Source organism: Equus przewalskii, chromosome 32 (assembly GCF_037783145.1).
Source record: "Equus przewalskii isolate Varuska chromosome 32, EquPr2, whole genome shotgun sequence".
In the NCBI taxonomy this organism is placed as follows: domain Eukaryota; kingdom Metazoa; phylum Chordata; class Mammalia; order Perissodactyla; family Equidae; genus Equus; species Equus przewalskii.
In genome coordinates this window covers 14,550,943-14,574,144 of record NC_091862.1, presented here as the reverse complement: position 1 = coordinate 14,574,144, position 23,202 = coordinate 14,550,943, and the positions used below count along the sequence as shown (strand labels likewise).

The 23,202-nt window shown below is 36.0% G+C and overlaps 1 protein-coding gene across 1 annotated transcript; it reads left to right on the top strand.

The window, feature by feature from the left end:
- Positions 1 to 217: 217 nt before the first annotated feature.
- MYCT1 (MYC target 1) lies at positions 218 to 21,728 on the top strand. Its single transcript, XM_008514810.2, has 2 exons — positions 218 to 418; positions 19,157 to 21,728. The coding sequence occupies exons 1-2, from the start codon at positions 220 to 222 to the stop codon at positions 19,666 to 19,668; spliced, it is 711 nt and encodes a 236-aa protein (XP_008513032.1). The 5' UTR covers positions 218 to 219; the 3' UTR covers positions 19,669 to 21,728.
- The last annotated feature ends 1,474 nt before the right edge of the window (positions 21,729 to 23,202 follow it).

Below are 23,202 nucleotides of genomic sequence, written 5' to 3'. Positions count from 1 at the left end.
CCTACATGTGTGTAGGAGATGGGGAAAGAACAAGAAAAGAGCTTTTATCCCAAAAGCAATTTGGAGGTGGCCGAGAGGAGGGTATTTAGGAATTTAGCTGAGGAAATGACGAGAAGGAAATTGTTTCGTGTCTCAGGAACCATGTGGAATTTCAAGATAAGAAAAACAGTTGCTAATTTGAGTATAAAAGCAGGAAACATGATATACTTATTTCCTTTTATGCAAACACAAGTATATGAGGGGTTGTGTGAAAATTATTTTTCTCTCACTAACCACAAAGACACAGAATCAAAGTGCTTCTTTTGGACAGACTGGCTTTTCTGTTTTTCTTTTTTCCTTCTCTCTCTTCTATTTCTTGCGGATATTATGGCTAATAACACAACAAGTTTAGACATTTCATGGCCAGAAAACTTTTGGGGTAAGATATTTTCTTTAACTGTTTTTAATTTAAAATTAGGATGCAGAGAAATGTACTGCATGATTTATGAAAACATCGGAAATCTCTGAGATATTTATTTATTGTACTGATTACTTAAAGTTTTCATAGATTTATTACAAAAACTTTGTTCAAATAAAATGTTTTTCAGGTGGGTGTGAAGACATTCGAGAGGAATATGGGCAACAAGTGTAGACTTTGGCTGATGTTACAAAATATAATTAAAAAATAACGAGAACAAAAATGAGAACAGAAGGAGGAAGTAATTGCTCTTTGGAATATGATAATGTGGATTTTGTTGGAAAATTAACTTTTATTTGTCTCACAGTTATAGATTATGTATTTTATTTAACGAAACCAAGAATTTCTATAGATCTTATTTTAACTTACATTGTCAATGTTATACTCTTTAATTTCCAAAGTGAAACAAAATAACAAATCTGTACTTAAGAAGTGTGACGACATAGATAAAATAATTAATCGTATTATGAAATTAGTGGGAAAAACCATAATAGAAAAAGTTAAGTGGAAATAACATCACATATAACATTACAAAGAAAGTCCGTCACAGGGGAGTGAAGGAACAATACAAAAGTCCTTTTAGGCTGAGTTCAGACACAGCTGCTAGTCAAGCAACAACAAGTGGATGGAGCTGAGGCAAAACTACCAGTCGTTTTAGGCTAGATGAACAGGGAAGAAGGGCTAAGATGTAAAATTGACTGTATTCTTGGGTTCAGAGAAATTTTAAAAATAAAGGGGGAAATTTGAGTTAAACTCAGAAAAAAACCTTTAAAGGAGTTTACTTTAAATGGAGTTTATGAACAGATCAATGGCCCTATTTATTACACCAGAATAGTCTTTAATCCTCTCAGAGAACTATTTCAGACTTTTACTTGTGATCAATGGGAGGTTCTGGGAACTATCAGATGAAGTCAGCAGCAGAGCTGACTTACCTGGTTGTCCACCATCACAGAAATTTGCATGAAAGGAATTAACTCCTTTTTACCATCAACCATCTATGTTTGCTTCAAACCTGAAAATGAGGGACATTAGGGAACATCTTGATATGATTATGAAAAAAATTAAGAAGAAAGTAAATTATGCTTGCATATTCTAAAGAATGGCTTTGGTAATAAGTTCTTCCTTATTTGAATTTGTGGGAGTCTTAATTATTTATGTTTGTTACAATACTATTTGCTGTCCTCATTTAGAGAGAAAGCGAATGTGCCAAATGCATGCTGAAAAATAGCTAGACTGTATTTACACTAAATTCATCATTACAAAAATAAGAAACTGTATAAATTATTCAAAAGCAAAGTAATTCTTACTGCAAAAATTAATCTGTAAAAGTCAGATCTATTTTTTTCAGACTTCAAAATTAAATTTTAGGTTCACTTAAAAAGAAATCATTATCCACTAACAATGGGTGATAATCCTAAAATAAACCTGAATTAATAAGAAAATGTTTACTTGAAGTCTATTTACCAATTCTAAAAATATTCTTTTTTTAAATACAGAAATCTGTGCCTGAGAAGGAATTCAAACTTATTGTTTCAAGGATAGTTCCCCATGTTTCTTTGTCTTAGTTTGTGAATACAACGGAAAATAGATGGAAATAACGAAAACCAGGAAGGGGAGTGTTACATTGATAAGCACTAACAAAACCAATGTAAATACGTTGAGCAGATAATACTTCAGTGATTTGGGGAAAATATATGAAAGATCACATTATTTCTCCTGGGGTAAAATATTAAGTATAAAATGCAAAAATGTACATGTAAATATATAAAATGTAAAAACTTCCTAAAATATTAATGTCAATCTTTTTTATTTTCATTTCTTTTTTGTATCTAAATTGATGTCTATTTTGATCACTGACTCCACAAAAATATTCTTTTGAAAATCCAGTAAAGTGCAATGCAATGCATTGTCTATTGCTTCCAAAATCAATTGTCTACTCAGCATTTTGAATTCAGAGCACAGCTTAGAAAAGCAAAATTTGTACATTGAACCAAATAAATTTTCCAGACTTAACACACTTAAGCTGTATAAAAAGTTGTTTTCCAAATATAATTTTCCTGCTGACCTTAATGAAGGCTGAAAAACAACATAATGATATCAGGTTATTATCAATACGGATAATTTGCATTTTCATGGTAATCACCCATTAAAACTTACTAAGTGTTGTTCAAGCATTGAAGGAATTAATGCAAGGGTAGGCAATAAATTTGGTCTGAGAGTGACAATACAGCTGAAGACCACCACCTTGCATTTCTCCCTTTTGCTTTCTCTAATGCATTTTCATTCTCTGTAAACATTCCCCATGAAACCAGCAGGAAACAGAACCAGTGAAAGCTGGCTGTGCCTTGTTTTAATGAAACAGTAGGCAAGTGTGTATCATTGAACTTGGTTATCCTCTTGCTACTCAGACTCCTAAAGAAGACTTAGTTTTGTTTATACTTCATGCCCTACCATGCATTTTCTTCTCATTTGACTAGCATTGTGAAAAGTTAGGGAAGTTATTGGTTTAAGAGATTACGTTTATTCACTTCATTTAATCCTCACCCAAACTATAATGTGTGTTCTCAAGATTACACTCTTGGAGGAGATTATGCATCATACATATGCAAATATTTGCTTATATTATTATGGAATAATACGAGGTAATATATGGCAAATTGGCAATGATTGTTATGAGTTTAAAAAAGTATTTCAGAAATGGTCCCTAAATCCTTCTTAGAAGAAAATGAGGCTTTACCCCTGCCTATAAGTCAGATAAGGCTCAAATGAGAGAATTCTAGAGAGGACATTTCAGTCATTCATTTTTCTTACATTAACTTACTAACTCATTCATTCATCTATCTAGTTCATTAGTTTACTCAGAAGCATTGACTGACCACCCATTATATGTTAAACAATGTGTTAGTGATATAAATAAGTTGGATAATTTCAGGAAGTTCAGGAGAAACGTTATCAGCAAATATGCAGAAGTAAAAACACACAAGCCATATTGGTGGAGAAGTGAATAGCTTGAGGCAGATTTGTGTAAAATTTTGAATATCGTTGTAAAAGTTTGATCTGATTTAACCTAACAATTTTCAATTTAGTGACTTCATGTCTCCCCACACTTGTCTTCCCTAGGGCTTTTCTCAAGGTTGGAAAGGGGATGAAATGGAGGTGGGGGTTATACACTATCAACGGTATTGGAAGGAGAGGGTCTTTGGTTCTTGATCAAATTCTGGTCTCTGCTGACATCTACTGATGTGTATTTCTCGAATGCTTTTGGGGCATTGACTTTTCTCTTCCTTGCCTCCATTGCTGAAGACACTTATCATAAAATCAGGATCATATGGTCTATGCAACATTTGCTAATGGCATGATTTTTATTTTCTTTATATCCTCTCTGGTCTATGGGTCCTTATTGAGGTAGTTTTCCATCTGTCTCAGTGGTATAGAACAATGTTGAATGCTGTCCCTGGAGCTGCAGGAGCCTCTTGAGGTTGGGCTGTGTATCAGGGCCCTGGATCTGGATGTACAAATGTCCACCCCTCCCCATTCCTATTCTGCCTTTCAGGCACCCAGGATTTCTCAGAGGGGCTTGTCATCTTCCCCATCTGGACCCCAGGAAGCTGGGAATGGATACCAATTTCTCTAGGATTCCCTAAATCAATGTGTAGCTCACCACAGGCAGAGATGGAGTGATGGTCCCTTTTCCAAAACCCTTCCTGGTCACATACTTTATAGCTCTTTTCCTTCTCTGTCCAAATCTTCTCTTCTTTACACTGCTTCTGACTTGTTATGGACTGAAGGTTTATGTCTACCATCCCCAAAATTCATAAGTTGAAGCCCTAACCCTCAATGTGATGGTATTTGGAGATGGGGCCTTTGGGAGGTAATTAGGGTTGGATTAGATCATTAGGGTGGGCCCCCATGATGGGATTAGTGGCTTTATAAGAAAGTGAAGAGGGATTGCTCTCTCCTTCTCTCTACAGACATGCATTGAAGAAAGCCCATGTGAAGTCATAGCTAGGAGGTGGTCATCTGCAAACTAGGAAGTGGGCTCTCACCAGAACTTGACCATGCTGGCACCTTGATCTTGGACTTTCTAGCCCCCAGAACTGTGAGAAATAAAAGTCTGTTGTTTGAGCCACCCAGTCTATGGTATTTTGTACGGCAGCCCAAGTTGACAAGGACGTGACTCATAAGCCATGGTTTATTTTTCCCAATACTGTTCTTTATGGTAAAAAAATATGTTCTTGAGTCCTTTAGGCTCTTAGCATTTTGAAAGTGCAACAAACAAAAAAATGAAATATTCTTGTCTCTCTCAAAGCATCTAGCGATTGCAGTAAAACAACAAGTTTTCAAGACTATTCTACATGCTTTAATAATCCTATTAGTAATTCTAAGCATCAACTTTTTCTTTTTCTGTGCATCTTTGCTAATAGTCCTAATCCTCTCCAACTAAAGAGACGGAGGGTTGTGAATTGATGTGCTGGTGGTCAAGTGGTGTCAAAGGGAGAAAATTTTGGTTTTTAGCTGAAAATTTTATTCCTTATGCTGTAGAAAAATATGACTCTTAGAGCTTTACCCCTACAGATGGAAGTAGGATATTCCCAGAGAAGTTGAGGAGGGAACGAGCTTATGGGCTGGACATGCACCTCAACAATGTTCTCTATCTTCCATCTTCCTGAATAGTAAACAAATACTGACGGTATTTCAAATGCATATTTTTAATGTGTATTTTAGATACTCTTGGACATCTATGCATCATTGCATATTAACAGCCTACTAATTATCTCTCTTCTCTCTGTTACCTTGAAAGTCTTAAAAACAAATGTTTACAAATGCTTGTCTTTAAAACTGCTGCCTCCAAATTATGTAGAGAGAATTTTAAAATTCATCTCTCACAGGGATCCATGCTCAGAGATGATGATTCAGAAGGTATAAGGTGGAACCTAGATGGCTATACTTTTTGGTAGGTCCCTGACTTAGAAATCCTGCATCTACATTCAAGAGAGAAATTTGCCTGTAATAGTCTTTTCTTGTGACAGCCTTGTCAGGTTTTGGTATTAATGTCAGGTCTCCTACAACAAGGTGGGAAGTGTTTCCTATTTTTCTATTATCTGGAAAAGCTTGTGTAAGAGTGGCATTGTTTATTGTTTAATGTTTAGAAAAACTCACCAGTGTAATTATCTGTAGTATTTTTAATAGGAAGGTTTTAAGTGACAAAGTCAATATTTTTAACGACAGTAGACTCCTTAGATTTTTCATTGATTCTTCTACTAATTATGATAGTTTATGTTTTTTAGAAATTTGTCCCTTTGAATTAAAGTTCCAAATATATTGCCTTAAAGTTGTTCATGATATTGTCTCATATGTTTTCCAACATTTTATTCTGAAAATGTTCAAATATACAGAAACGTTTAAAGAATTTTACAGTGAATACCCATACACCTACAACCTGGATTCTATCAACACTTTTACAATACTCATTTTACCCAACAATTTATTAGTTTATATTTCAAAGTAAATTGAAGATATCAGTACACCTCTCCCCAATTACTGCAGCATGTATGTCATTAACAGGAATTCAATATTTTTAATAGTTTTTTTCCTTTTAAGGTTAAATGTATGTACAATGAAATGTGTAAAATGAACAAAAATGAAATGCATAGATCATAACTGAATATTGGCTGAATTTTGACAAATACATACACATCTGAATAACCCAAACCTTAATTAAGATATAGAATATTGCCACCAACCTAAAAAATTCCCTAATGCCCCTTCATAGTCAATCCCCGTCTACAAGGAGGAAACCACTATTTTGATTTTTTTTCTAGAGTAGATTAGTGTTGCCTTTTCCAGAACTTCATATAAATGAAATCATACAGAGTTTACTCTTTTGGGTAAGACCTCTTTCCCTCACATAAGATTTTTAATATCTCTTCATGCTCTTGTGTGTCAGTAGTTTTTTATATTGCTGAGTAGTATTCATTATATATCTCAAGTTATTTATCCATTTTCATATTGATGGACACCTCGGCTTATGAACAATTTGGCTATTAAGAATAAAACTGCAGTGGTCATTTTTGTAAAAGTTTTTTGTTAATGCATGTTTTCATTATTCTTGGGTAACTTCCTAGAAGTGGAAGTTGGGTCATAGGGTTAATGTACGTTCAGTTTTGTAAGAAGCTGTCAGACCTTTTTCCAAAGTGATTGTACGGTTTAATACTTCTTCCAACAATATATGAGGCTTCCATTTGCTTTCTATCCTTGTCTCCAGTTTTTTATTCTCAATTCTTTTAATTTTAACAATTCCGATCAGTATTTAGTTGTATCTTATTGTAGTTTTTCTTTGCATTTCCCTGATAGCTAATGATGATGAGCAGGGATTGGCAAATTATGGTCCACGGGCTAAATATGATCCACCACCTGTCTTTATACATAAGGTCTTATTGGAGTATTTGTTTATGTGTTTATGGCTGTTTTGTGCTACAATGGCAGAGTTGTTTCCATAACATTTGACCTGAAAAGTCTAAAATATTTGCTACCTGGGCCTTTACAGAACAAAAGTTTGCTGATTTCTGATGCTGAACATTTCCTCTCGTGCTTATTGGCCTTTAAATAGATATTTTGGTGAAGTGTCAGTTCAGATTTTTGGCCTATTTTTTCTTTTCTTTTTTCTTTTTTTCGTATTTTTATTATTGAGTGGAAAATTCTTTCATATATTCTGGTTATCAGTCTGTTGTCAGATACTTATTTGTAAATGTTTTTTTACCTGTCTGTGGTTTGCTTATTTATTTTCTTTGTGTCTTCTGCTGAGCAGATTTTAAAAGAAGAATTCTAATCCATTCATCTATCTAGATACCATATCTTTGTGTGTGTGTGTGTGTGTGTGTGTGTGTGTATGTGAGTGTGAGTGTTGCTTTCTGGGAACTAAGATACCTTTGTGTACCCAGAAGTCATTTACATATTATTCTGTGTTTTCCTCTAAGGACTTTCAGATTTTAAAATTTAGCTTTTGTGTTTAGGATCTATGGTTATTCATCTCAAATTAAAATTTTGTATATAGTGTAGAAGTTGAGGGGTTTCTCTCATATCAATATCCAGCTCTTCCAGCACAACTTGTCGAAAAGACTTTCTGCATTGTATTGCTTTGGTGCCTTTGTTGAAAACCAAGGTACAATATAAATATAATGATCATATAAATATAAGCCTATTATTGCTGGACTATATTCCATTTCATTCTATTTGTTGATTTTTATAGTAAGTCTTGAAGTTAGGTAAGTTCTTCAACTTTGTTCTTTGTTGTCAGGGTTACACTGATTTTTCTTGGTCCTTGTATTTTCCTGTAATATTTATAATCATTTATCAAATTATACAAAAAGCCTGTGTATTGGAATTAAGTTGAATCTATAAGTAGATTTAAAGAGTGTTGACATCTTAATAATATTGTCTTACAATCCAGGAACATAGTATATCGCTCCATTTATTTAGGCCTTCTTTAATTTCTTCCTGTAAGGTTTTCAAGTTTTTAGCACAGAGATTGTACATGCTTTTTGTAAAAGAAAAATAATAATAATCCTAGGTAGTCCATGTTTAATCATACTATTGTAATATTGCATTTTCCAATTATTTGCACTGGTATATAAAATATTTTTATACATCAGCCTTATATTCTGAAAATTTGCTTAATTCATCTTGCTGTTGTATTTTAGAATCCTTAGGATTTTTTATAACAAAAAATCAAGTTAATAGGTTTGTTTATACCCTATCCTCTGTCCTTTGTATTATAAACATTATATATATATCTCTACATAAATTACAAAGCTCATAAGAGAATATTTTAATTTTTTAAAATAGCAATTTGTATTTTAAAGAAATTAAGAGAAAATAGTCTTTCATATTTACCCTAATATTCTTTCTTTTTTTTTTTAAGATTTTAATTTTTTTCCTTTTTCTCCCCAAAGCCCCCTGGTACATAGTTGTATATTCTTAGTTGTGGGTCCTTCTAGTTGTGGCATGTGGGATGCCACCTCAGCGTGGCTTGATGAGGTGGGGCATGTCCACGCCCAGGATTCGAACTGATGCAGAAACACTGGGTCACCTACCCCAGAGTGTGTGAACTTAACCACTCAGCCATGGGGCCGGCCCCTTAATATTATTTCTGATGGTCTTTATTTCTTCCTAAAGATTCAAATTTTTTATCTGATATCACTTTCCTTCAGCCTGAGGATTTTCTTTAGCTTATCTTTCAGTGTAGATCTGCTGGTGATGAATTAGAGTTCTCCTTCACCTGAAAGAATATTTACCTTACCGTTATTCTTAAAGGACATTTTTGCTGGATATAGACTTCTGGGTTGACTGATTTTTAATCGCTTTGAAATATCACTGTTTCTTATTAAAGGTCAGTAGTTATTCAAATAATTGTTTTCCTGAATTTAATATTCCATTATCATTATTATTTTTGATTTTGTTGTTTTCAGTTTTTCATCTTTGATCTTCAGTTATTTGATTATGATGCACCTGTGCATAGCTCTTTATATATTTTCTGCTTGCTACTGCTAAGGAAAATCTATAAGTTAATTTCTTTAACAAATTTTGAAATTTTTCACCTTATTTTTTCAAATAGTTTTCAGCTCCATTCTCTTTCCTTTGCTTCTGGTACTATAATTGCACATATATTAAATATTTTTATATTGTCCATGAGTCCCTGAGGCTCTGTGCTGTTGGTAACAACTACCAAGTATTTCTTCTTCATTTTTCAAATTGTGTAATTTCTGTTAATTTATCTTTAAGTTTACTGACTCTTTTCTCTGCCATCTTAATTTTTCTATTAAACTCATTGAGTGAATTTTTTTAGTTTTGATATTATTTTCAGTTCCATTTGGTTCTTTCTTAGATTTTATATTTTTCCTGCTGACATTTCCTACCTTTTCACTCATTATGAACATTTTCCTTTACATTATTTAACATAGATATATAAGTTGTTTTGAAATCTTTGCTAATTCCAACTTCTGGGTCATCTTAGAGTCTGTCTTTGTTGACTATTTTTATTTTCTTGAGAATGGGTTATATTTTTCTGTTTCTTCATATGTTAAGTAATTTCATATTGTATCCTGGACATTTTAAATGAGTTTTGGATTCTATTACCGTAAAGAGTTGGGTTTTTTTTTTCCAGTTTGTTTTCATTCAATTCAAACTACAAAACCTATAAAGCCTGTCTCTTGGAAGGCCATTCAAATCTCAGTTTAGATTAGTTAGTTTTTTTTCTACATGTGCTGTTTGGAATATGCACTGTGATTCAGGAGTCAGCCATAGATATGGGAAATGCTTATAAATAAAATTTTGGGCATCCTCCTCTCTAGCTTCTCTTTTCGAGGATTTTTTTTCTCTCACCTTCTAGCAGCTCTGGTTGCCACAATCATTGTTCTTTGTTTCTTCAGACTGGAAATATTGAAGGTTTTCAGTTGAGGTTTTAACTGCCCCACATAATTCAGACTGGAAACTGTCCTCAGGCTAGAGGTTTTAAAAACTGGGAAACTCACCTAGTGCTTAGTATTCTTTTCTTCCACGTGTCAACTTCTCTCTAGTAGCTGCGTACATTTGGTCATTCTTCAGTGCCTGTAAGTAGGATTCTTTTGAGGGGGAGGGACAGGGTTGTTTCCAATGTTTATAGTCATTACACCTGGAAGGGTCAGTCCACAAAAACTTGCTTGGAATCCTGTCTTCATGTTTCCACTGCCTATATAGCCTGTACTAATGTCACCTTTTTTATTCCTGATATTGATAATTCATTCCCTCTCTCTCCCTGCCTCCTCCCTCCCCCTTCCCATCTTGGTCATTCCTATTGGTAGTTAATCATTTTCTTATTTTTTTCATGGAAATCACATTTGGCTTTGATAATTCCCTCTCTTTATTTCTCTTCTTCTTGCTTTTTTCCTGCGTCATTAAATTCTGCTTTCTCTTAATTATTTACCATATTCTACTTACATTTGATTTAGTTGTCTTTTGCTAGCTTTTTGATATGGAAGCTCATATCATTGATTTTTCAGCCTTTCTTCTTTTTAAATGTATGGCTCTAAATCTGTACATTTTCCCCTAAACATAGCTTTAGGTGCATTTCACATGTTTTGTTATTTCTCATTTTTCATATAATGCAGTTAAAATAGCTTCTAATTTTCATCAGATATTTTTATTTGATTTTTTATAGGTTCCCATTCTCTGCTGAAATTTTCCAATTTCTTATTTATTTTCCTTAACATATTAATTAACAGTTATTTTAATATTTGTGTCTGATAACTGTAATATCTTGATAATTCATGGATTTTTTTCCATTATATATTTACTCTCTTGTTTTTTTTTTTTCTTTTAGGTAGATTGGCCCTAAGCTAACATCTGTTGCCAATCTTCGTCTTTTAAAAATTTTTTTTCTCCCCAAAGCTTCAGTACACAGTTGTATATCCTAGTTGTGAGTCCTTCTATTTCTTCTATGTGCGATGCTGCCACAGCATGGCTTGATGAGCAGTGTGTAGGTCTGCACCCAGGATCAAAACCGACAAACCCCAGACCCCAACAGTGGAGCATGCCACTGGGCCAGCCCACACTCTTGGTTTTTGTTCATTTGGTCCTGTCTCTTGGTATACCTTTTAATTTGTTATTTATGCCCAATATTGTTTTGGGCATTGTAGAAACAATTTAAGACTCTGAGTAAGGTTATTTTTCTCTAGAAAGGATTAGTTATCCTTCTGGAGTTAGTTAGGCGCAGACTACCTTAATACGATCTGAGAATAATCTGATATGTACCTGTATTTCTATCTTTGTGAGGTCTGCTCTTTTACCTGTTTGCTCTTGGCGTTAGGTAGTGGCTCTTCAAGGGCCCTACTCATCTGGAATGTTTGCCAGAGTCCATCTTCCCTGGTAGCCCCTGAGCTCCAATTTTTGTTTTCCAAGCCTACTGATATTTCACAGAAGTCTACTCAGATTTTTTGCCTCTCTTTACAGATTATTGTGGCATGAGATTTTCTTTTCTACTGGAATTTGCTCCCTCACGTTAGCAGTTTGGGTAGGTCTCTTGCGGCTTCAAACAGATTTTTAAAAATCTGTATGTTGTCTTGTTCTCAGTGGTTTGCTCTAAGCAAGTCCATCATAAACAGAAAGGGGTATACTACCCTCTTCCTTCTGAACATAATTGAATTTACCTTCTACTCAAACAATACTGTTGGCCAAGTATATTCAGAATATGGCTTATGCTTTATGCATTTGGTCAAAGCTACCTCCAAATCCCCCAGCCTTTTGGTTCTTTGTCCCACACCTATACACAAAAAGGCATCTCAAATCTCATTTCTTTCATGAAGGTTTTTCTAACCATTCTAGATACAGGTTACTCTATCTTTCAAATGTGATGACTCTTATGGCCTGTGATACCTATGTATCTCATCTAATTTTTTTAAGAGTATAAATTGAAGAGTCTAGTGTCCAGTAATATGGAGAGAGAAAAAAAAAAAACCAAGAGTGCCTATTAAGCATCAGAGGTGGGACAGGATGTAACTTTAAACAGGGTGGTCAGGGTAGGCCTAAATGAAGGTGACGTATGAGCAAAAACCTGAAGTTAACCATGCAGATAGCTGGGGAAATAGGTTACAACCAGCACAAGGCCCTAAGTCAGGATCACATCTACTGTGTTTAAGGAACGGCAAAGATGGCAGCACGGATGGAGCTGAACGAGCCAGAGGAAGAGTAGAGGGGAGCACAGTTAACTGGGAACAGAACAAGTTGGAACTTTAAGGCCATTTTTAGGAATTTGCTTTTACTCTGGGGGAAATGAAGGGTTTAGAACAGAAGAGTTATGTGACTTGACTTACATTTTCAAAGTTTCATTGAGAAGAGTGTTGTTGGCAGGAGCGGAGCAAGGATAGAAGCAGGACGACCACACAGAAGGCGATTGCAACATTCCAGCTCAGAGGTGATGGGCACTTGGACGAGGGAGGTAGCAGAGTAGAGAGTGAGGCGCTGAATTCTGGATATATTGCGAAAACAGACTTTCTGGGAATTCTGGCAGATAAGATAGACGCAGAAAATACTTACGCTTTGTTTAAATTATTGTAATTAATCAACTTTTCTGTGTCCTAGATATTATCCTTTCTAAAAAACTTTTTGCCAAAATCATTTTTATTGCCTGAACCATCCTCCTATATACTCTAGGGTATCCAGAACAGCACGACCTACTTTGGTAATAGCTGAGCTTATGATTCTTATAACTGCAAAAGGTTTTGTGAATTGACCAATGTTCCGCTCTGTTGACACTGATAAAATTACTTCTGAGATATTGGAACGATTCAGTTCAAGGCCACTAGATGGTGACCTCTACTAAATTTTAATACTAGTGGACAGAACTTGAGGTGTTGATTAGATTTACTGAAAACCAGATTCAATATTAGAATCTCAGAAGTGAAAGGCATTATACTGGCTGTTATTGTTAGGCCAAGAAGAGGCAAACGACTTGGGTAAGCAATACAATTGTTAGTAATAACAGTTTTCATTCACTGAGGATGTATATGCCAGCCCCTTGCTAGTTGTATAGACACATGTTACAAATTAAGATAACAATACTTAATTTATATGGCATACCCTACTAATGTTTGAGTTTGTTCCTTTTCCCTTCAAAGGGCGATCTGCATTTTTAAAAAGTAACCCTTTGGTCTCATTATTGCATTATATTGTAATTATATGAAGTAAAATTATGGCTCATTTTTCCTCCTCTTAGACTGCTGAGAAATAAGGAGTCGAACAGTTCTCAAAAAAGGAATATCTGTGCCATGTATTTTTCAGATACATTTTATTTTATATTAGGTTTCTTTTTTTTTTTTCAGGAAGATTGGCCCTGAGCTAACATCTGTGCCAATCTTTCTCCATTTTACGTGGGATGCTGCCATAGTGTGCCTTGATGAGCAGTGCTAGGCCCGCATCCAGGATCCGAACCTACAAACCCCCAGGCCACAGAAGGGGAGCGCATGCTCCTAACCGCTTTACCACGAGGCCAGTCCCTATATTAGGTTTTTATGTAATTTTTTATTTTTTTAACTTTTTTTTTAAAGATTGGCACCTGAGCTAACAACTGTTGCCAATCTTTTTTTTTTCTGCTTTTTCTCCCCAAATCCCCCCAGTACATAGTTGTATATTTTAGTTGTGGGTCCTTCTAGTTGTGGCATGTGGGACACCACCTCAGCATGGCCTGATGAGTGGTGCCATGTCCGCGCCTAGGATCTGAACCAGTGAAACCCTGGGCCGCCGAAGTGGAGTGCACAAACTCAACCACTCGGCCACGGGGCAGGCCCCTATATTAGGTTTTTAAAAAAGGATCCTGAAATTTATTGCAAAAGCCTGCCAGAATGGAATTATGTATATGAACAATTAAGGCTGTATGGCCAATAGATGCTGTTTCCATTATATATTTTCTGGATTCTACAGTTTGGGTCGGAAAAACCATTAAATATAGTTAAACAAAAGAATCCTTACAGAAGAACATTCTGGAACAGACTGTATTATAATGATCATTTCTATACTTATTTTTGCAGTTTGGATTTAAGGGAGCTTAACAAGATAGATAAACTTTTTACCACATATTTCAGCAAGTCTTAGAGATTCTTATGTTGTTATTATCATTTGTAATTATTTGAAAAATTCTGCACATATAGGCAAGGGCATAAGATTTAGCGCTATGATTTCTAAAGTAGATATTTGACTGACTTTATGATTAGGAAGTCATTTTCATGGTATGTGCACTCAACTGAACAATAAGGTGAATATATCTCTTTAACTTCGTCTGTGATACCTGCTTATATCCTGAGATATTTAGAATTCTCAATCACACCCTAGTGGTCACAAAAGTTTACACACAAAAGAAAGGGCACATACTGTGCTAATGTGAGTATTTGTCGTCTCATTATGTGTCATACATGAGCATAAGCAACAGCCCCCTGACCAGTGCTAGTTGTCAATATAAATTATTAATAAATCAAGTGTTAGTTTTACCACATAAACCTTGGCCTCTGTTTCAATATCAGTAAAATAAGGAGTTTGAGCCAAGTGGCCAATGACCCACCCATTGCTTGGTGGCTTAAAGGACATCTTTCTTACCTTAGTTGAGGTCATCTAGATTATAAACTCCTCCAGGGCTGAGGTCTCATTTTGTTCCCTGCTGTCTCAATACTTAGCACTCCTTGGTATCTAGCAGCAGTATGTTCAACAAATAAATAGATAAAATCTCTGGGACATCTGACTGCTAATGACTTCTACCTACAATTCTCTTCTCACTTTGATTCAGAGCTAGGAATCTTTCTTGTCCTCCAAGACTCCCTAATTAGTCCTCCTTTCCTCTCTCAGTTCTCCTTCCTGCCATCATAATTAAGCAGGTTCCACATGTGTGTGCCTTGGAGGGGCCTCGCTCAGCTATCCGGCCCCATCTCTAGTCACAGCCTGCTGCCATCTCATCATTGGGATGAGGTCTGGAGTGTGGGAGGGTTTCCCTCAGTTCTGCTCTGCCCTCAGACCACAACAGGCTGCGGCCACTTGTCCCTTGGAAGCGTCTCTCAGTTCTGCCTGGCCAACAGTCTTTCTGGTGTGCACTCAGGAAAGGCCTGTGTTAAGGAGTTGGCAGATAGTGTGGATTCCCCATGTATGGGACCCTTAGGTTTTCTGAACTCTTACACCAGCGTACATTCATCCTTGAAAAATCCTCAAAAGTTCACTTGCTTTCTTCCTAACATGTCTATGGTAGTTTCCTCTTCTCCTTGCTGTTCTGCTGAAAATGAACATATCCATGGTTTCTGTCTCTCCTCAGAGAACTTGGCATTTCTCAAATTTTAATTCTTTATGTTTCTTTGAGACCTTAGGTCTTCGATGAGTTTGAAATAATAAACATTTTTTTAGATTATATAGCTTGTTCTTATTTTGTGAGTGATCAATTTCACCAAAAATAAAAATATGATACAGAGATAGCCTTCTCCATCAATAACTTTTTTAACACCAGAGGAAATGTCCTCTGCACTTAGCTTCCCAATCATTAGTCCTTGTTTCCTTGTTGTTTATTTCAGTCACCTATTAAATTCTGATTTTCCTGGGAGTCTACCCTCAATTAACTTCTATAAACACACTCTTTTATTTCTGTTTAAGTGCTTGTTATAAGTGGCTGAAACTCTTTTGTAACTTCTCAACTTTGCTTCTCTTTTAAGCTCCGTATCTATTTAAGCTTGAATTCCAAATGACTATCTCAGGGGCCCACAAACTCAACGTCTTCCTAAAATCAACTTTATCCCCAGTCCCAAATTTCTTGCCTGTTTGGATGAACGACACTAGTATCCACCCTTGCCGGCCCATGCCAGAATCCCAGGATTCATTCTGCATTTTTCCTTTCCTCAGTGTAGCAAAGTACGGTGATTTTATTGGCTGACTTTTGTCTTTAAAGAGAAAAGTTGGGGGAGGGATTGTGTGTCCTTTGGCTTTTTAAAACTTTTCTTTTGTTTTGAAAGATCTTAAATTTTCCCCTCAGTCTTGCCTCTTTTCTCCTTCATTGTGTGGCTTCCAAAAATCACCTCTCCTTTTCTTTATTTTTTTTAATGGCTTTATTGAGATATAATTCACATGCCATGTAATTCACCCCTTAAAGGGTACAATTAAATGGTTTGTGCTCTAGTCAGAGTTATGTGACCATCATCACAATCTAATTTGAGAAACTTTGTCCTTCAAAAAGAACCTGTATCCACCAGCAGTCTCTCCCATTCCATCCCTCCCACCCCCAGCCCTAGACAATCACTAATCTTCTATCTCCATAGTTTTGCCTGTTCTGGACATTTCATGTAAATGGAATCATCCAAGATGTGCTCTTTTGTGACAGGATACTTTACCCTCTTCTTCCTCAGGAGAGATTACTTTCCAAGTCTGCCTCCTCACATTCTTCTCTGCACTTTAAGTCCCTTTTCTATAGTCAATGTGCTCATGGACCAGAACATCTCTTCATTATTTTCCGTTTTTCCAGAATTTCCCTTCTTCTCCATGAAAGCTCGTGATAGAAGCATGAGGGAAAATTTATTGGAATCTGTTTTATCATTGTTCAATTTCAATTTCCAAACTTGAAGTTTGGATGTTCCGTGTCTTCTCATTGAAGACGTGGGTTTTGTATTGTTGTATTTGTTCGTCTTGTTGTTCTCTATTGGATTTTGGAAGTAAGGTTGGGAAGTTCAGATTTACATGACTGCCATTGGCAGGGCAACCCAGAATTCCTATAACTCCTTTTTTAGGTTCCAAATATTTGGAGCACTGATAGTGACAAATTGATCTGGAATTTTACTATATTACCAATAAGGCTAATTTTAGGTTCTGACTGTATTTATTTCCTTTTTCCGGATAGAGCCTAACTCTCTGAAATCCCTGTCTCTAAAGGTTGCATTTTAAGGCTATGACTCAGTATTATTTTTATAAGACACTTTTTGGAAGAACAATACTTGGTCTAGCAGAGCTGTCCTAAATCATCTCGTAATTCAGAAGTCATCTTCCTATTATAAAGAATTTATTGTTTAGATATAAGCAATTGTTTTAGAGGATTTTGATATAAGCATTTGAGAAGATAATTGTGAAAGTAGGACACACAAATATAGTCTTTCCACAGGAGATAAATGTGACAATATAAGGTGGAAGGATACTAAAATATATATAAAGTTAAGGAGCAATGATTATTCTTATATATTTATTAACATTGGTCTCATTTTTTATATCTGCATTATGATTTTCTATGTATTGTCATAGATTACAACAATAAACTGAAAACAACCTTTGTAATCGTAAAATCTAACTCCTTCATTTAAAAAAGTAAAATCAGTGAGCCTAAACAAATTTCTTAAAAATCGTACAATATGGTAGGAGCAGAGCTGAGTTTGGAACCCTGAATCTATTAGCTTTTGCTGTGTAACAATCTACCCCAAAACATAGTGGCTTAAAACAATCATTTACTGAGTTCACAATTCTGTGAGTAGGCAATTTGGGCCAAGATCAGCTTGATGGATATTCTGCTGGTCTTCTCTCATATGTCACAGTCAGTTTTGGATTGACTAGTATCTGATTTATCGAGGATGATCCTGTTCATATGTTTGGAGGTTAGTAGGCTTTTGGCCAGGGCTGTAACTGGGCCGTATGTCTCTCATCATCCAGCAGGCTGGCCTGGGTGTGTTTGTATGCTGGCAACTGCAGGGATCCCAAGAGCATCAGGGATAGAAGCTGAACGGCCTCTAAAAGCTTAGGTTTGTACCTGCACAGCTTCATTTCCATCGCATCGCATTCGTCAAAGCAAGTCGTGAAGCCAGCTCAGATTCAGGGGGTTGGGAAACAGACTCTTCCTCTTGCAGGGAGGAACTTCAAAGCTTTGGCAGCCCCCCCTCTTTTTCTTCCTGGCCTCACAACACCAATTAGCTAATTTCCAGTCCATAGTTCTCTCAACACAGAATCTTAAAATAAGCAATTATATAAGATAGCTTACCTCTCCACTTAACAGTAATGGATTCTTGTTTATGAAATTTGGAAGTCTTTATCCAAAAGGTGGTACTTGAAATGGATCTTGAAGAATGAGTTTTCCAGACAAGAACTTAAAAATTGTACCCAGTTATGACGAAAAATATGTGGAAAGGCACAGAGTTTGAGAGAGAAACAGGTTTTGGCATAATGAGAAAATCAATATGGCTTGTGGGTAGATCATGGGGTGGAGGGTGGGGAAATGTGGTGGGTGTAAGGCTGGAGGGGTCTTCTACCATCTAGAGTGTCTTTCCATTCGAAGCAGGGGCTCTGCTACCTAACTGCATCCAAGAATATGTTTTTAGTTCCCATGAAGAAACAATAAGGTAGAATTTCCATCTGGGGAAGGCACCACCCACCCTCTCCCAGGACAGAAAATCTGAACAAATAGAAGAAGTTCTGTGAACTGAAGGAGACTGATGTATGGCAGAGATTCTATGGGGATTCAGGGGACAGGAATTTTATCATCACAACAAACTATGATAACGGCATTAACCGGAACTTGGGGACCAAGAAAGAGCCCAGTCATCTGCACAGGTCATGTTATCAATGAGTCAGAGATACAGGTGACAGTCCAGGAGTTCAGCAAATATGACATAAATCAGTCAGTCCACCAGATGGTCTTAGCCTAGCACTTCCAGTCTCAGAATGAGCTCAGGAAGTGAGACATCGTGCAGCCTGCAGGTGGGAGACGTCAGGAAGGTTGATGAAAGCAGACAGAGGAAAAGGCAAAGCTGATGTGACTATGAAATTCTTTGTCAATTTTTGGCACATTGGTTATTACCGTAATTCAAAACGAAACAATCTTTGGACTTTATATGCAACTCTATAAAAAATTCATGAGCTAAAGAATAGCCTTTTTAAAACAGAGACTGTTTTTGTTACTTATTTCTGAAAGGTGATAAAGTAGCAAAGGCAATGTGGAATGCTACAGCTAAACATGATATTTTATATTATTTTGCTTTAATAAATAGAAGCATGTCAGCTTCCATTTATTCACAGCCACCTAGCACCATCTTCTTTATCCCTAATTGAAAATTGTTTAAATTAATCATGTATTCCATAGTTACTATTTGTACTCTGCCCTGTGTTTTTAGTTGAACACCTATGTACAAATAAAATTGCATATTTGTTTCTTTTGTTTGTTTGTTTCAGAGGATCTTATAATGTCCTTCACAGTGTCCATGGCAATTGGACTCGTCCTTGGAGGGTTGATTTGGGCTCTGTTTGTCTGTTTGTCTCGAAGAAGGGCCAGCGCCTCCATCTCACAGTGGAGCTCAAGCCGGCGACCTAGGTCTTCTTACACCCATGGCCTCAACAGAACTGGATTTTACCGCCACAGTGGCTGCGAACGTCGGAGCAACCTCAGCTTGGCTAGTCTCACTTTCCAGCGACAAGCTTCCCTGGAACAAGCAAATTCCTTTCCAAGAAAATCAAGCTTCAGGGCTTCAACTTTCCATCCCTTTCTGCAAAGCCCACCACTTCCTGTGGAAACTGACAGTCAGCTGATGACTCTCCCTTCTTCCAATACCTCCCCTACCGTCAACACATCCCACAGTCTGAGCCGTCCTGATTTCCACTGGTCCAGTAACAGTCTTCGAATTGGCCTTTCAACACCACCCCCACCTGCCTATGAGTCCATCATAAAGGCATTCCCAGATTCCTGAGTGGGGTGCTTTGGGTTTTAATTTGTTTCTTTTCTTGTCTTTTATGGAAAGGAAATCACAAATACGCTAAACAGAATTTGGAGGACATGGCCTAAACAACTATTGAGTTTCCAAGCTGAAATATACTCATCCAAGTTGGACATTACTGTATAAAACACCTTTTCTTAAACATGTTTTTTTCCTTGTGTCTCACAAAAAGTAATATTTTTTTCAAGTAGTTATATATTTATGTATTTTGTATTCAACATGAGGATTATTAAAGAGTGATCCTAATCTAAGAATCAGGTGTGATACAGTGTATATACTTTAGATTAAAATAAAACCTTTAGATATTTGAGATTTAAAATCCTCACTTTCAAAGTAATTAAAGGGGGGAAAAATCACTGTGTCACTTTAAACAAAATCTTTATCCTAAAGAATTTTAATTTCTTTAGAATGACAAGTGAATGATTTACAAACTTGGAATTTTAATGAATTACATGCACTCAAAATGATAGAACATTGAAGATTCTAAAGTTCTTTGATTTTGCTCATTTATGAGAAGTGTGAGAATCAAGCAAAAGAAACTGAACTCTATGAGTATTTTAGGATACTTCAATTTGACACATTTCTTTTTCCTAGCTAGGATCCTTGTCTGTTTTTCCCAAGAACAGTTATCCACATCATTGAGGAAAAATCCCTTGATTTACTAACATGATGATTTAACTTTTCTTTGCTGTTGTGTTATGTTGTCAGAAAAGCAACAACAACAAATCCAATGATTTGACCTAAAAACAAACTTTAACACTGACCTTATGTTTTTCTTAAAGGATAAGTTTTATTTCTTAGATTTAAATCTATCAACTGGGAACATACTTTATCTAGGGACCTTCTCATGTCACTTCACAGACAAATAAGTAAGGGTCAGTGGAGAGAAAGTCTGCCATCATCAAAAGGGATGTTACCACCGTGAAGAATTCTCCCTCCTGGATTGACTCGTCAGGCATTATCCCTGTTTGCTTCCCTGTGAATTTCAACCTCAGATGCTCTGAAGAGTTTTGTACAATGATTAAACCATGCCATTGGTCCTTTGTGCTGTTATCTCAGACGTCCACTTCCATAGGTGGCCACCCTCTTAAAGGAAGGTACATCCTCAAATGTGGGTACCCGAGAGCTTCAGTGGCCAGATGCCTGTGGCTGCCACATTTCTTTTAAGGACATGAGCTCACTGGAGTATTACTCAAAAAGCCTGTGATTCGTTTCTGATATAGTGAACATTTAGCTTATGTTGCTGTCTGTTTGTTTCTCTGAACACTGGGATTTTCAGTGAAGAAAAATGTACTCTCATTTTAGTTTCTGCAGTGCAGTGATCACAGCTAATAGTGTCTGTATATGGCTCAAAAATGTAATAATTTTTACATAATAAGAGATGCCGTATAACATTTTCTTTATTATTTTTTTTAGCTTATATCTTCCATTATTCCTCAAGGACAATTATTCCTAATCATGTCTGTAGATAGTACTCTCTAATGCAATATACCAAAAAGAAAGTAGGAAAGAAAAAAAGAAAGAAAGGAACGAACGAACGAACGAAGGAAAACAGGAAGGAAGAAAGCAAGATAGGAGGAAGAAAGCAAAAAAAAAAAAAAGCTCACAGGATAACCAATTTGTTGTAAGTTGGTTTTTATCAAATTTAGAGATTGTCATATAGCCACGTGAGATTTCAAGAGAGCATTAACTTAATTTAATAACAACGCTATGTTTTGCTTGCATGTCATCCTGAATGTTTAACATGAGAAGTCAGCTATGATTTTTATCTAGAATTTATATTAGGAGTGAAAACTGCTTTATACCTCTCAGATTAGGAAAGGGAGAGCAGAAATCCTCTGGAATATTCGACCACCTGGCAGAATCATTGCCTCCCCCTCCTCAAGTTATAAAACGATCAAAATTAATATCTTGTAAATATTGCACAATGTACAAAATGTGAAATTAAAGCAGAAACTGGAGACTTTTTAAAGTTGTATTTCTTTTATTTGAAAGGCTTTGTTGATTATGAAATAAAATTAAACTGATGTCAATTTTGATTCATGGTTTATTTATTGAATAACCTGTGAGTATCTCCTTTTTACTTTGGTATTTTAACCCAATCTAGACCATTCTCTATAAACTATTACTGAGACATAAGCCCTATTTTATATTAAAATATCTAATAGAAAAAGGGTAATGTAATAAATAAATTGAACAGAATTTTTCAAAGAATTAATGCAGATGGACGATAAGCAAGTGATTTATTTTAAACGTTTAGATTCTTATCTCACTAGATAAATAATTCCAGAATTATTTAATTAACTTTTCTAGATAACAAACATTTTAAATAAAGGTGATATTAAAACTAGAGAAGGGGCCGGCCCCATGACCTAGTGGTTAAGATTGGAGCACTCCCCTTTTAGTGACCCGGGTTCAGTTCCCAGGCGCAGATCTACACCACTTGTCCTCCAAGACTATATCCTGAATGAGGAAGCATAAGGTTCATGCTTAAGGCTATAATCAATTGACCCATTCTGATGCTATGTGCAAATGCTGTTTAGAAATTTAACTGCACCAACATTATCATTAGGATTGTTATTTTTTTGTTAGTTCTCTAGTTACAAAGTTCCACAGATCTTTTAGGCTTTTTGAGAAGTTTGCCCCTAATCTTATTTTATCTATAAGCAGTGTTAATTTTACTGCTTGATTTTGTAGAGCCTGAGTTTTTTTAGGAATGCATATATAGTCTTACAGTAAAACCATAAGCCACACACACATATATATACAGACATATGTACGTACGAAAAGTTTCAGAAGTTAAGGAATCTGCCTCTAATATGAATGTCCTATCATCAAAGTAGCTGGCTAAACATCAGGAGTGAGCTGAGCTGAAATCCAAGTTAGATCTACCACACACGCAGGAGAATCTCCCAACATGATAGAATTGGCCAGTTGAGGGAAATTCCACAAATTAATGGAGAAACTGCAGAGTCAAGACTCAGACTTCAGACTCCCACTCTCTAGCCACTTGGCATACTGAATATTCAAACCTACACATTCTGCCCTCCATCTCAGGTGCTCTGCAGAAGAACAAAAGGACCCCAAGTAAAGATGTAAGGACACAAGAGATTCCACCACACTGTAACTGGGAACATAGCAGATCTAGGTAGAGCTTTCCCTATATTGGCTCTAAACAGTGATCCTTCTGAGCTGGTTTTTAGATATCAGATGATTAGAGGAGTATCTCAAGGAAATCCCAACAGGAAGTCAGCCAGGCTTTGGAAGCAGATGAAACAAACTACAATCATGGATCCAAATGCCAAGTCTCCTTCTCTCTCTCTTATGTTATGCATCTCTCTACATGTTATTCATCTCTTCTCTTTCTTTATATAATGTGACAAAAAGTGTTGATCACACAATGGGGGAAAAAATAAAGCCAGAAATTGACAAAATTAGTTAGTTACCGGGTGATGGGGGCAAAAGAGGGATAGTTTCCTTATCTTATATAGCTTGATAGTACAGGAC

Bases quoted from the DNA above. Each gene is read 5' to 3' on its own strand.
- MYCT1 (XM_008514810.2), top strand. From the start codon at position 220: ATGCAAACACAAGTATATGAGGGGTTGTGTGAAAATTATTTTTCTCTC. The intron at 419-19,156 runs GTAAGATATTTT...TGTTTGTTTCAG, and splicing joins ATGGCCAGAAAACTTTTGGG to AGGATCTTATAATGTCCTTC.